We start from the raw sequence: 13,710 nt of genomic DNA, 5'->3' as shown, positions 1-13,710 counted from the left end.
TACTTTCTAAACAGGGGGCGACCTCGGCGTAGTGGTTACCATCCATACTTCTCATGCCAAAGTCACGAGTTCAAATCTCACTCCAGGACAAGTCACGAATGACTATAATAGAAAAAAAAAACTTTCTAAACAACATAAACTCTTTCAGGCTCATAACTATCAAAACTTTGAGGACTCACAGGGTCTCATAGTTCTCGACGTAACATGTTTAAGAATTATAAAGAATGTTTCAGAAGGGGAAAGATTTCTGGGAGTTCTGATTTTTATTAATTCCAGGAGTTCAGGAAGATTAAAAAGTTTCTGGGGTTCTTAAAGTTTCAAAAGTTTCAATAGTATCGGTTTTTCAAAAATTTCTGGGGTTTCAAAAGTTCTCATTGTTCCGAGTGTTACTTAAATTTTAGGAAATTCTTGGAGATCTAGGTATTTTATAGGTTTTTTTTTCTAGTTTGAAGTGTTCAGAGATCTTGGAGCTTCAGTTCCACGAATCTAAAAATTCTTGAAATTGCGAGAGTTTTCAATGTTATCGGTATATACAAGTTCTCAAGCATTCTCTTAGTATCAGAAATTTCTGGAGCAAATGAAGTTTCTAGAGTTGCGGATGATCCAGAAATTTCAAGAGTTCCTAATAGTAGATCAGCTTCTGCTTTCCACATTATTGTTAACCTTACTACCAGTTTATGACCGCGTTCAGGATCTTCCTATTTAAAAAAGTTAAAAACTGTTCATAGCCACCAAACAGGACTCTAGTTGCAATCTATCCCTTTACGTTGTTTTTTTTTGTATTATAGTCACTTTAATACATTTTAGGTTATTTGTGACTTACCCTTGAGATTTGAACTCGTGACTTTTAGAGTGAGAGACAAGAAAACTAACCATTACGCCGAGCACGCCCTCTGTATTATTTTTTTCCTTGATTTGTTTTTCGCCGATCTTGTTTTGACCCATCAAATTCATGGACCGGCGAGATCAGAGATTGTATGCCACAGAAAATCCCGGCGTTGCCGACTGGGATTGAACCCAGGCCTTTTGGGGTAAGAGACAATCACGATTACCACTACACCATCGGCGCCGCTTGCTCCCTGTTGTAATATGAATCATCTCGCAGAATGGCAGATTTTCTTGACGTTCATGACTTCAAGCCATCGATTATCTACTAATTTTTTGCATATTATATGATAGAAAGGTCATTCTGCTCATTGTGAGAGCACCATATGCAACCAGCAAACGAAGGTCAAACATTCATTGAACCGCGTATTGTTATATCATACCGCAAGTAGGTTATTACCATTTAGGTCAATCGACTATTGTATATCCAAAACTACAGCACGATAAATTACGCACGCAAATTGACCAGTTTTATGGAGTTATGACTCTATTCAATTAGTACAGTGTCCTAAAAACCCTACTCCCCTAGATTATTGATTCACCGTTAGTATGCTGCCAACATAACCGACGACAACGTCCGACGCCGGCCACCGATCATTTCCCTTTCAAACGGTTTACAACCAAACAAACAGAGTCGTTTACTTTTCTTATCGTGTAGGAAACGGCACGTACGGATCGGCACGACCCACTACCATTGCAGTTTACTCTTTTTTTTTCGATGGAGACGCCGGTCGCATTTCTAATCAAATTGAGACACACATGCTCAATTTACCTGCTGTTGTTGTATTTCGGGGTAATCTCCGCCGGTTACGTACCTTCGTCGTCTGATCAGTGGCGATTCTTTGACCACACACACAAAGTGATCATTTTGCTTAGCGTACGCAGAGACGCACCGACAGGGAGGTACAAAGGAATGTTCAATGGGTATAGGTATTATGCTTATCAACTCACGCGCCGGTTGAGCATGTTTTTATCAGTGTTGGAGACAATGTATTACGCGAATTTCTGGTGACTTAGTTTTTTTTGCGTGCATTAACCACGCTTTCCGATGCAAGCCATGTTTTGTTCGAGGGTAGAAGTGGACGAATCCACTAGGAAATGGGCAGGGAAGTGGACCTCAGGAGGTGGTCCTTGTATAAAAATGTTTTGATGGCGGAAAATTGTTACCAGTTTGTAACCATAGTGTATCGAAAGTGGTTGTTTGCGAAGAAGAATTTTAATTGCTGGTGACAAGATGAAGAGCAATGTAAGTGAACGGTGATAAAGTGGATGAACATTATGAACTGAAATTGTGGGGGTTTAATCCGTGAAAAACGCTTCCAATATCTGGAAGTGTTATAACATACAAATGTGACAGTTGAATACCAAATCTCAGCGGTGAAAAAATGAACAGTAAGCACAGGGCTGCTAGTACTGATGCCATATAATTATAGTGACTTTAGTGACTAAAAATACGGAAATGGTGACCAAATAGTGAATTGTAAATACTAAATAAGTAACCATTTATATGGTAGCTTAGAAATTCAAATACGGTTTGATATTGAAATAAAATTTCATAAATTCCTCTAATTTAATCGAATCTCACAACGGAATCTCATGTGAAGAGCATTTGAAGTAGTTTGGATAATTTACTTTTGATTACGGTATACATAATGACTAGCAAATAGTAATTCCCATTTTTTTATGATCTTGAATGTGATTCTGCGTTCTAAATCTTAAAAATTTTGATATATTTAGCTAAGAACTTTTCACAGAATTTCTCCCTGCAACCACTGGCAAAAGGGATGATCGCTGATTAGCTCATGCACCTCCGATGTGTGGAAACAGTTCTATCAATTGTTTCACACTCAAGTCGCCATCTGGCGTAAACAACTACCCGATTCGTATTTACCTTCCTCAAAATTGTCGTTTGCTCGCTTTCTACTTTGTATATACAATTTTCACAGTGCCGTACTATAACGGAACTATCAACTATATAATTTAATCTCCTCATCCATCGTATGAAATCTCCACTTTAAGTCTGATATTTGACGCATCTCCGACTATGTAAATCGGTAAATTCACGCATGATGTAATAACACATAATTAGTTAAAGTAGATTATTTTCGATGTTTTATTGATTCTTCTAGAAACTTCCTGAAGGCTTCTTCCATAAATCTATTTTATATTTATTTCAATCATCCTTAGAATATCCATGCAGTTAACCTCAGAAATTTCTTAAATGTCTACCTAGAATAATCTTGGACTTCTCCCCTGCATTTGAAATTCAATTCGTATTCTCCTTAGAATTCCCTAGTATTTCCTCAGAATTCTCAAAACAAAAATCCATCATAGAATAACTTTGAAACTCTTCTCAGAATTCCTTTGAGATTGAACCCTCAAAATTCGTTTCCATTGGAATTTTGCTCGGAATTTATTTCGAACTCTTTAGAATTTTCTTGGAAGTAACTTCAGAAATCACCCCAGAATTCTTTTAAAATTATCCGCAGAGACCATCTTTTGAGTTCAAGGGATTTTCATGGAATTTTCATCAGAGCATTCTTAAGCAAAATTTCCGAACAAATTTGGAATTCTTATTAAAATTTGACCTAGAATGCTCATCCAATCATCATAGAGTTCTTCTCAGAACTCTAGTTAAAATTCACTTCCGAAATTGTTTAGGAGCTGAATTTTGCGCCTCTAAAAAATTAAACAATAATCAAAAGCGACGATCGTATGTGTTAAGCCAAGTTTAACTATATAGGTAAACCAGGCTTAAGATGCGGAGATGAAGAAATCGGTCCTCAAAGCACTTAATTTTACATGATACTTTCGTAGTGTGTACTTTGGTATTCTTCTCTGATATATCTTGATGTCATCCCTAGAATCCTTTAAAATTCTCTTAAAATTAACATTGGATTTTTTAATGTTCTTAATCATCCTTGAAAGACTTTTGAAAATCTTTCACAGACAAATACCTTTGGAAAGTTTCTAAGGTTTACAATTTATTTTTTTGGGAAAGGAGATATATTTTCCCCGATTTTTAATTGAAATTGAAGAAATTCAACAATAGTTTTCTTGGTGTTCTAAAATTTTGCGGTTCACTGGTGCCCCTGGTTAAAATTTTCAATTTTTGAACAGATATGTATATTTTGTTAAAACTACTGTAGACTTTCTTAGTGCCAAGTGCTTAATTTAAACATTTTGTTGATATTTTTAAATTTCACTCTATTTTAGTACTGGAAAAGTGACTTTAGTGACTATTTTAATGACTGGCTTAAAAATAGTAACCAAGTCACTAAAAAGTGGCCTGCTACCTGCCTTGTAAGCAGTTTTAACATTCAAAGGAATCACCGTTGCTTTATGTTCTCGGATTATTGCAAATGTAGGCCCCTTCAATAATATATACGAACCAATCAACCTATCCACTGGAACCGGGATGTTAAGAAACGCAGCCTGTTAGGGTTGCAATTAGGATTCGAAATACCAGCACGGCATTTGTATGGACTTAAGATATCCATCAGAATATTTGTTATTGAATGTTACAGAAATTTACTTTCTCACTATCTTTACTATAACTGCATAGCGTTGTATCTTGAAAATTAAAGAGGAAATAATTTATATCTACTGGTAAAAAAGGAGATGTTTTATAACTACATTTAAACTTAAATAGAAAATTATGTAAACGTATAGCTGGGTTTAAAAACAAGAAGTAGTCATGACATTCAAACCAGTTTCCCATGCGTTAAGAAAACCATCTTGTTTATGATATATGCAATTGGATCTGTCGTAGTATTGAGACCCGTATTCACCATAACATGTTCTGGTCATATGTCCAAAACCAGTTCACCCATTTCAAAAATATTCGAAAAGATCATGTTACCTTTTTTTTGGAGATTGTTGAGTCCAATTCAATTTAGTGGATGTCGTGTCAGACGTCTCACAATATTTTGTAATTTCTAATCTCTCGCAAAAAAAAAAATAATAATAAATTGTACACTTAGCTTAACCTGTTTATATGTCAGAGGCTTCGTGTCAGCAATGTTTTGTTCTAATTTGGTAGCTGTATGGATGAATATAATTCACTTTGAGATGATATTCTTCTGCTTAGATTTCATTCAGTGCAAACAAGAACAAGTTTTATTTAAATAACTTGTTTCCTTTTTTTCTTATATGTAGAGCCTTTTTACAACTGCGTCCATTACTTAGGAATATTGTTGTCTGACCCATTTCATTTTGGTGCTATCCTCTCACAATTAAGGTGTGATAGACATTCGATGACATTGCTTCTTCTTCTTCTTCTTCTTCTTCTTCTTATTCGCATTTCAAGCTTATTGCATATTAGCTTATTGCGTGCTCTCAACTTAGTGTTCTAGAAACACTTCCACAGTTATTAATTGAGAGCTTTCGATGCCTGTACCATTTATGCATTGGTATAATTGTGAGGCAAGTACAATCATACTTCTATGCCCAAGGAAGTCGAGAAATTTTCCAACCCGAAAAATTCCTAGACCGGACCGGGAATTGAGCCCAGCCACCTCCAGTATGGTCTTGCTTTGTAGCTGCGCCTTTACCGACTGAGCTAAGGGAGTTCCCTTTGGACGATGACATTGCACGGTGTCCCAATCAAGCACAACTCGTGTTATAAAGTCTAATACCATTTTGGGATTGCTTTGCCAAACTTCAAAGGGTTCTAATATCCCTTTTCCAAATATTGACATTCTTTGATTGAACAGTGCTTAACAGCTACAGAATATATGTACGTTTTCAAATTGACAAAACCGACATTCGCTAGACGGAATTTTTCCTATTTTATATAAGTGATATCTGCTAGGGCAGTGACCAGTCATCAGACCAGTTATTATACCCGAAGATCTCTTTTACTTAGATTAAGCAAAATCCGGGCTTTGGTTGCACTTGGTCTTATACATCTTTTCGCCTGTCTGAATACAGCTGTGGCGTTCCAGTTGGATTCTACTATGGACGTTTCCCAACTTTTTAGTTCCATCCTTATAGTACACTCAGGGACTCCACAAAATGGTTCCGGACCGATGAAGTTCGATGCAGAAGCTCGTCTTGCTATACTGTCGGCATTTTCATTTCCATCAATGCCGCAATGGCCGGGCACCCAGTATAATATGACTTCGTTCCTTCCGGCCAATTGTTTTAAGGAAAGAATACATTCCCTAACTTCGATCGACATGTGAACGCCTTAAGCTCATTAAGAGCAGCTTGGCTATCCGAGAATATACAGATCTTGGCAAACCTTGAATTTCTTATTGAAATACTTTGGAACTATGTTCCATTGGTATAATTTTACTGACTCCAGTATCTTCACCCATCTTCGAGCCGTCGGAGATCCTGGACGTATGTTTCGCCCACCAGACTCCCATGTATGGCGGCTTGGTTTAACCACTTTGAAGGGAACATCGTAGTTTGTCTTTGTTACCATCACATCTTCTATTGTTTTTACAGCTGAATTTTACTTGAAATCCTTAAGGATCTGTAGATGTCCTACCAAGTCATCATCTAAAAGTTTATATAAAGCACTTTTTGCTGTCTGTAGTTTAACAAACTGGGGTCTGGGGCCTCCCTTAGCTCAGTCGGTAAAGGCGCAGCTACAAAGCAAGACCATGCTGGAGGTGGCTGGGTTCAATTCCCGGTCCGGTATAGGAATTTTTCGGGTTGGAAAATTTCTCGACTTCCCTGGGCATAGAAGTATGATTGGACTTGCCACACAATTATACCAATGCAAAAATGGTACAGGCATCAAAAGCTCTCAATTAATAACTGTGGAAGTGCATCTAGAACACTAAGTTGAGAGCACGCAATAAGCTAATATGCGATTTGCAATAAGCTTGAAATGCGAAGAAGAAGAAGAAGTCTAACAAATTGGTGTAAGGGCAAAATATTGAGAACGGCATCCAAAGCATTTGATGATGTGCTTCTCATTGCTCCTGTCATTGATATACAAGCAAGTCTTTGTATTTTTCTTAACTTCTTTTGAGCGGTTATTTCATTTGTTTTGGGCCACCATATCAGTAAAGCATAGGTAATTTTTGGTCGAACTATGGCCGAATAAATCCAGTGTACCATATTCGGTCGTAGTCCCCACGTTTTCCCCACAGCTTTACTACAGACCTATAGCGCATTTGTAGCCTTAGTGATAACGGTGATAGCCTTGTCAAGATGAGAGTTCCAGTTCAGTTTCCTATCCAAAGTAACACCTAGGTATTTAACTTCATCTGCGAACTGAATTTGAACTTCATCTAGAGTAGGCTGTGTCAATTTTTTTTCCTTTTGGTTAAAGAACTATGACAGTTTTTGAAGGGTTTACATTTAAGCCCTCTCTTCTACACCAATGGAAGGTCATGTTTAGGGCAGTTTTTAACCGATTTGAAATCGTGTTCTCAAACTTTCCCAGCCACATCATCTGCGTAACCAATCACCTCGAAACCCTGCTCCGCTAAACTTTTAAGGAGTTCTTCCACTACGAAAGACCACAATAATACATACAAGGGTGATAGTACCCCTCCTTGAGGACAACCCTTCATCGATCTCATAGTTAGTTGCGCACCTCGAAGATCAGCATAAATTTCTCGATCTGTGAGCATCGCCATTATCCATTCGATTATGCAGTTATCCAAGCCCATTGCTTCCATTGCTGAACGCATTGAGCTGTAGGATGCATTATCGAATGCTCCTTAAATATCAAGAAAAGTAACCACGGCTGATTCCTTGGCTTCAAGCGATTTCTCGATTTTGTTAACCAGAAAAAGGCTTATGGGTCTGGAGGCTTTCGGAGTTGTTTTATCTCTTTTTCCAGCTTTTGAAATGAAGACAACTCGAACCTTTCTCCATGTTTTTGGTATGTGGCTCAAAGCAACACTGGCTTTAGTTCAGTTAAGAGGGGAATGAGTACTTCTTTTCCCTGTTGAAGTAATGCTGGGAATATTTCATCTTTCCCGGAAGAGTTGAAAGGTTGAAAAGAACTGAAAGCCCATTCAACTCTAAATGGTGTGAAGATTTCACAAGCTTTCAGATTGGCATCTTCAGACCATGCATGTCTTGCCTTGTCAAAGTCCTGTTGTTCTTCAGGCGCCAAAGGAGTCGACCCTGGGAAGTGAGTCCTTATCATTTCTTCCAATGTTTCAGAAGAGTCAGCAGTAAATGTCCCATCTTCTTTTTTGAGGCTACCAAGACCATTTGAATGGTCTTTTGAAAGAACTTTATGCATCTTCGCAGCTGTTGGAGCGCTATTGATGTTTTCACATACCCGTCTCCAGTCCTTCCGTTTGGCTCGCCTCAATTCTTTGTTGTATACAGTTAGAGCCTTTGCTCTATTGAACAACCGTCTGGATATCTTCCAACATGGAACATCCCTACTGTATGATCTATGTTGGATAGGGCAGCTAGCATGATATGATGAGATCATTTTATTGATGACCGCATCAGCCGCACTTTCTAGTTGCATGGGCGTCCTAATCTGTTCGTCATTAATCGAATTGTTATTCAGTAAATGGAAACGATTTTCTTGGGTTTCTATAGTTTTCTGAAATTACTGGTCCGGCTTTATAATCAAACCTGATATGTTTGTGGTCTGACAACGATTCTTCATCAGAAACATGCCAGTCCATAATCTTTTCTATTAAAAGGTCACTGCAGATCGTGAGATCGAGAACCTCTTGTCGAATAACATTGATAAATGTTGGAGAATTTCCTCTATTACATATGTCAATATCGCTAGAGGATATGTAATTCAGCAGATGCCTCTTTTGTTAATTTCAGTACTACCCCATATTGTGTGATGGGCATTTGCATCACACACCCTATTATAAATTGGGTGTTTATTTTTTTACAGTAGTTGACAAACTGCTCAACCGAAGAAGGAGGGACTTCATCAACGTCTCCTGGAAAATAAGCTGAAGCAATGCATACCTACGATTTGAAATTGTAACTGCATACACTGCTATACAAATATCTAAAAAATAAAAATTGTTTTAAACTTAATGAGATGAAATCCTAGCAGTTAGTGTTCTCCTTATTGTATCTTTAGACATCGTTAGATCTATACGCTCACAATAATTATTATACACTCTCATCATTCTATTGATTGATCAATCTTTACCATAATTCGTACTGTGAGGTGACAGTTGAAATACATTTTGAGTTCTTAACATGCGTGATGGTACGTAAAAAATTAGGCTTGCTAATATTTTTTCTGAATTTACGCGTTGTGAGATAATATCATTAACAAAAGAAATCATGGAAATTTCTCTTCGTTTCTTAAGTGTTTCAATGTTTATCAACATGCGACGGGACTCATAAGAAGGAAGGGGAAAAGAGGTCCAGCCTAGTTTTCTAAGAGCAAATAACAAAAACTGTTTTTGAACTGATTCCATACGATTTATATAAGTTTCATGGTATGGAGCCCAAACCACACTGCAATATTCTTATTATGAATCCCAACATATTATTTGCTTTGTGAATTGTGGTATTCACATGATCTACAAATGTCAACTTCGAGTCAAGAATTACTCCTAAGTCCCTAATTTTATCGCACCTTACAACCAGCTGGTTTCCTAGAGTACATGTAAAATCTAGAGTAGTGTGTTTTCGATGGTCCCTTTTTTCCCATCATTGGTACTCTAATCTTGATCAGTGCTGGTATCAGTACTGGATTAATACAGTACATTTGAAAATTAAACATTTTATATTGGCACCGACCTCAAACCAAAACAAACTAAATTGTAAGGTGGAAAATTTTTCGTGACATTTCTATACGGTTTTTTTCAGTTACGCTACATTTTCGCACACAAGACAAGATATAGCGGGCGACACAGTTTTGTATTAATTTCTGACTAATTACCGCATATATATGAAGTTTATAGTATGAAGTCATAAAATAATGAACAACACACTCCAAACACTCCAATGTACAGATATTAATGAATCCATTCAGAGTTATTAATGAATCCATCCAGTGATTCTTTCCTTCATACGTAGCTTGCAGTAGTTCTGTGACTGTGGGCAAATGCAAGCGTGAACGTTTCTTCTTTTGTGTTTCAACAAGCGTTCGTTTAAAAGTGTACCAAAAAAAATGTAAACATAATACATTTCAGCTTAATTCTTTCGCCTGCTTTTGCATAAGTGTTAAGTCAAACAGATTTTATGTATATTAATCTTTGAATTATGTTTCTTTTTCATTACAGATGCTATTACCAGTACTAGTATTAGTTTTGTCACTATTCGGTACCGTTTTTACGGGCGATTTGGAAAGGTAAGATTTTCATTGTCATGCTTTGTTAGCGTTAGCGTTGTTATGATATACTTCGTAGATTGGATACTAGCGACACTCACGTCTTTTCTGAAATCCTCAGTTAGACTACTTTCAGGAATAATGCTGGGGAGTAAACATTGGTTCCAATCTAAACAAGAGTAACAGAAGCATGACTGTCGCTATTCCCGGCCACGCCCATCTTTACCATAACTAGGGATAGGGAAGGAAATGTTGATGTAATACTTACTTAACGAGAGGCCACCGACTTAGCGACACCCTCATAAGTGCTACGGAGTTGGAGGGTTGGGTAGGGTATTCGGTTAGAATTCGCCTCAAGTTGACGATGCAACCAAAAGTATGTATTGTTTATTTGTTGTTCAATTAATCTCTCGATAGCCGACTATCGAAAGAAAATACTCATTTTGTTTAGTGATCATGAATTTTAAGAGTCACGATGGAGAGCTTGGGATTAAACCCATGATTTTCTGCTCAATAAGCAAAAACGATCCCTCCAGGGTCATCGAGCATCTCAGAACCATAACGCTTCGCGACAATACAGGACTACGTTGTCGCTTGATATGCAAATAGTTTCCGAGGTTAATGTTCAATATCAAATATACAAATGCTGGTGCCGATTTATTGTGCTGTGGAAGAGCTTGGGGTTAAATCCATGATTTTCTGCTCATTAAGCAAAATCGATCCCTCCAGGGTCATCGAGCATCTCATAATCCACAGCGCTTCGTGTCAAAGTACGAATATATTGATAAACTATCTATTATTGAATAACTATTATTTACGATAATTACATGAAAGAAATAAAATATAAACTACAAACAAAACGTGACTACTAAAATCTCAAAAATATATGCTCACAAATATATTTCACGCAACCAGGAATTTAAAAACCATTAGACGCTATAATGATACTTTGCACATGTTAGACACAAGAAGAGGCCAAAAAGCAAGCATCCGACACACAAAATCCGCCAAATCCACTTGCAGTCACAATCAATGATTCTACGAATCGCGAGCACTCACGAATCATAAAACCGCTGACTGCGACACTCTGAAAGCGAAATTGACAGGCTCTATGCGTCAAACACCCGCCCTTCAATCTCCTCCCGCATCCAACAACACAAATCTCCATTACATCATCTAACGAATTCAAAACTCCGAAAATCACTCATCTATAGCAAGTGAGTGGAAGCAACCTTGCATGCAACCATTCTTCATGATACACTTTTTCTGTCTATCTTTCTATTAGGCTTGTGAACATGCGTTAGCTTCGAAACTTCTAACCAAAGTGGGAAAAATTTCAGATCACAAAAAAAAAACTTGAAAAAAACTTTCAAATGTAATTACAAGTAAAATAAATATTGATTATTTAACGCAAAAACGAGCAAGTAATATTAAATATCTTGTATCGTATGCTAATGCTAATTGACTGTAACAAAAATAATATGCTTAAATAAAATAGAATATTAATAAAATTATATGCAAAATTTACTTTATTGGTGAGAAGTTTCTAATAAGCCCTCCCAGTTCCTCTGTATACAGAACAAATCTGATACTATAATCAGAATTGCTCAGTCTGCATGAAGCAGCCGATTTCATCAAGGAAGTTCTATTAACAACCAAGAATTAATCGTTTGAGGCATACTGAAGCATTAAGAAGGTGATATGTGTCACTATAGGAAATCATCATCGTTGCAAATATAAAGAAATTAAACATAACCCTTTGCTTCAGTACCGTCAACCTCCATGTCCATGGGGAGGGATTTTCATTGTCATGCTTTGTCTTGCAGAAACATTAATCTTATGTCCAATGCTACATGTACATGTAGGGTGCTTCATTTTGAAAAGAAAGTGTTAGTTTTTTTATACCTACAGATTGAATTATTTATTACTGAGTGATGATAAATGAATTCCTGTTCATAGCCTCCTTGATAATCTATCAGCCTACTCTAACACTCCTTCTCAATTTGCTGCTTCCAATCCGCTTGCCGTTGCCAGTTTAGTGATTCGAACTCCAGCTAGTGGCTTCGTCACCATATCCTCTGTGGGCAATATATGAATTTCACATCATCCTTCTTGTACTTGATGGAAATATGCTTTGTTCGGTTATTGCTCTTTTCTCCTTCCAACATCTTTAAACAGCTCTGGTGATCTTCAAAGATTGTCAACGTCACTGGTTCATTCAAGTCCATTAACAGTTGCTTGAGCCATATTACCATAGTACCTCCTGTGTAGCTTCAGCTAATGCAACGAACAGTCTTGTAAGCAGTCACCGTAGTCGACACATTCTCTGTGATAATCGATAGCCTTTGCTTCCGACATTTGCAAAACAAGCTATCAAATTACAGTACCAAACTAAAATGTCATATGACCGGCTCTGTCATACGAAACTGTCGCCGAAGACCGTAGCGAATGTATTTATTTTAGTTTTTCTCATAATGTGTGAATTCTGAAAATAGTAAACAACGATGCCCTAGTACGAACATTTCTGATAAGAAATGGTTTAATTTACACCAAATCAGCGTTGGAAATATCGCCAAAAGTTCATTTTCGCAAGCGAGATGTTTTCACTAAGAAAATTATCGATGGGAATTTCGCAAAGCTTTATTTCCCGAGGGCCAAACTTTTTCTGCTGATTTTTTCAAAAAGATATTGTGGAAAAATGACATCTCCTGCAAAAATGTGTTGTTTTGATGACTTTTAGGAAATCGTCCAAGTCTTAAAAAAAAAAAAATCGTTTGAGACCAACACTGAAAAAAAAAACGATTTTTAGAATTTCAAGTCAATTAACAAAAATGACCATGTTTAATTTGAATGAAACTTTGCTTTAAGGTAGGTAATTATGTTTACTATATAAGAAGACATATTAAATGATTCAAACAATTCGGAGAGGTTCGTGCAAGATTTTGGCTTTTTCTGGCAGATTACACCTGGAAAAGATCCTAAAACGGGGATGATCAAAGTGATTTTGCATCATAAAACTTTGTTTGCAAAATTTTCGACTTTCCTTCTTAAAACTGCTTCTTATTTTCTACCGAATTCATACCACCTTTGTCCAGGAACGAATTCTCGAATATGAAAAAAGTGAAGATTGGATTCATTCAGTCTATTGGTACTACACCTAGACTGAGTAAAATATTCGTCAAATTTCCTCATTTTCTGACAGATTTTTGAGGTTTTCCGTAGAAAAACATTAGTTAAATTTACTGAATTCCTGCCCTTTTGGCGATTATATGTGAACTAAACTCAAATTTAGGTCGTTCTCATTCGTCGTGTACGATCGAGTTATAAATTTCTAATTTTGTTGTTGTGCTATTTGAATCGAAACGTGTAATTTAACAAACAAATTCAGCTACACACTTTGACCTTTACCTTCCCAAAACATTCTTTCAAAACTCAAACAAACATCAATTTTCCTGCCAAATACCGAAACCCAGACCATGAATCTCGTTCGTCCAAACCAGTAGCCAGCACACACCATTTGCCAAAACAACGAATAACCACAAACGCGTTGCTATTACAGTGCTGCCCTGATTCGATCGATATTTACG

At 36.9% G+C, this 13,710-nt stretch overlaps 1 protein-coding gene across 3 annotated transcripts in view; it reads left to right on the top strand.

Moving 5' to 3' along the window:
* LOC135700384 (histidine-rich protein PFHRP-II-like) overlaps positions 1-13,710 on the top strand; it is a 49,140-nt gene that overhangs the window by 33,704 nt on the left and 1,726 nt on the right. For 2 of the 3 annotated variants that reach the window (XM_065220877.1, XM_065220875.1), the window contains exon 2: positions 10,077-10,144. In XM_065220877.1, the coding sequence (XP_065076949.1) occupies positions 10,077-10,144 (68 nt within the window). Of the gene's footprint in view, positions 1-2,075; positions 2,132-10,076; positions 10,145-13,710 lie in introns of those variants that run through there. The other variant, XM_065220876.1, reaches the window with a different exon arrangement.

This window comes from Ochlerotatus camptorhynchus, unplaced genomic scaffold, assembly GCF_037179485.1.
Source record: "Ochlerotatus camptorhynchus isolate MF236.1 unplaced genomic scaffold, CSIRO-AGI_Acam_v1.1 ptg000135l, whole genome shotgun sequence".
Lineage (NCBI taxonomy): Eukaryota > Metazoa > Arthropoda > Insecta > Diptera > Culicidae > Ochlerotatus > Ochlerotatus camptorhynchus.
This window is presented reverse-complemented; position numbering and strand designations above follow the sequence as displayed.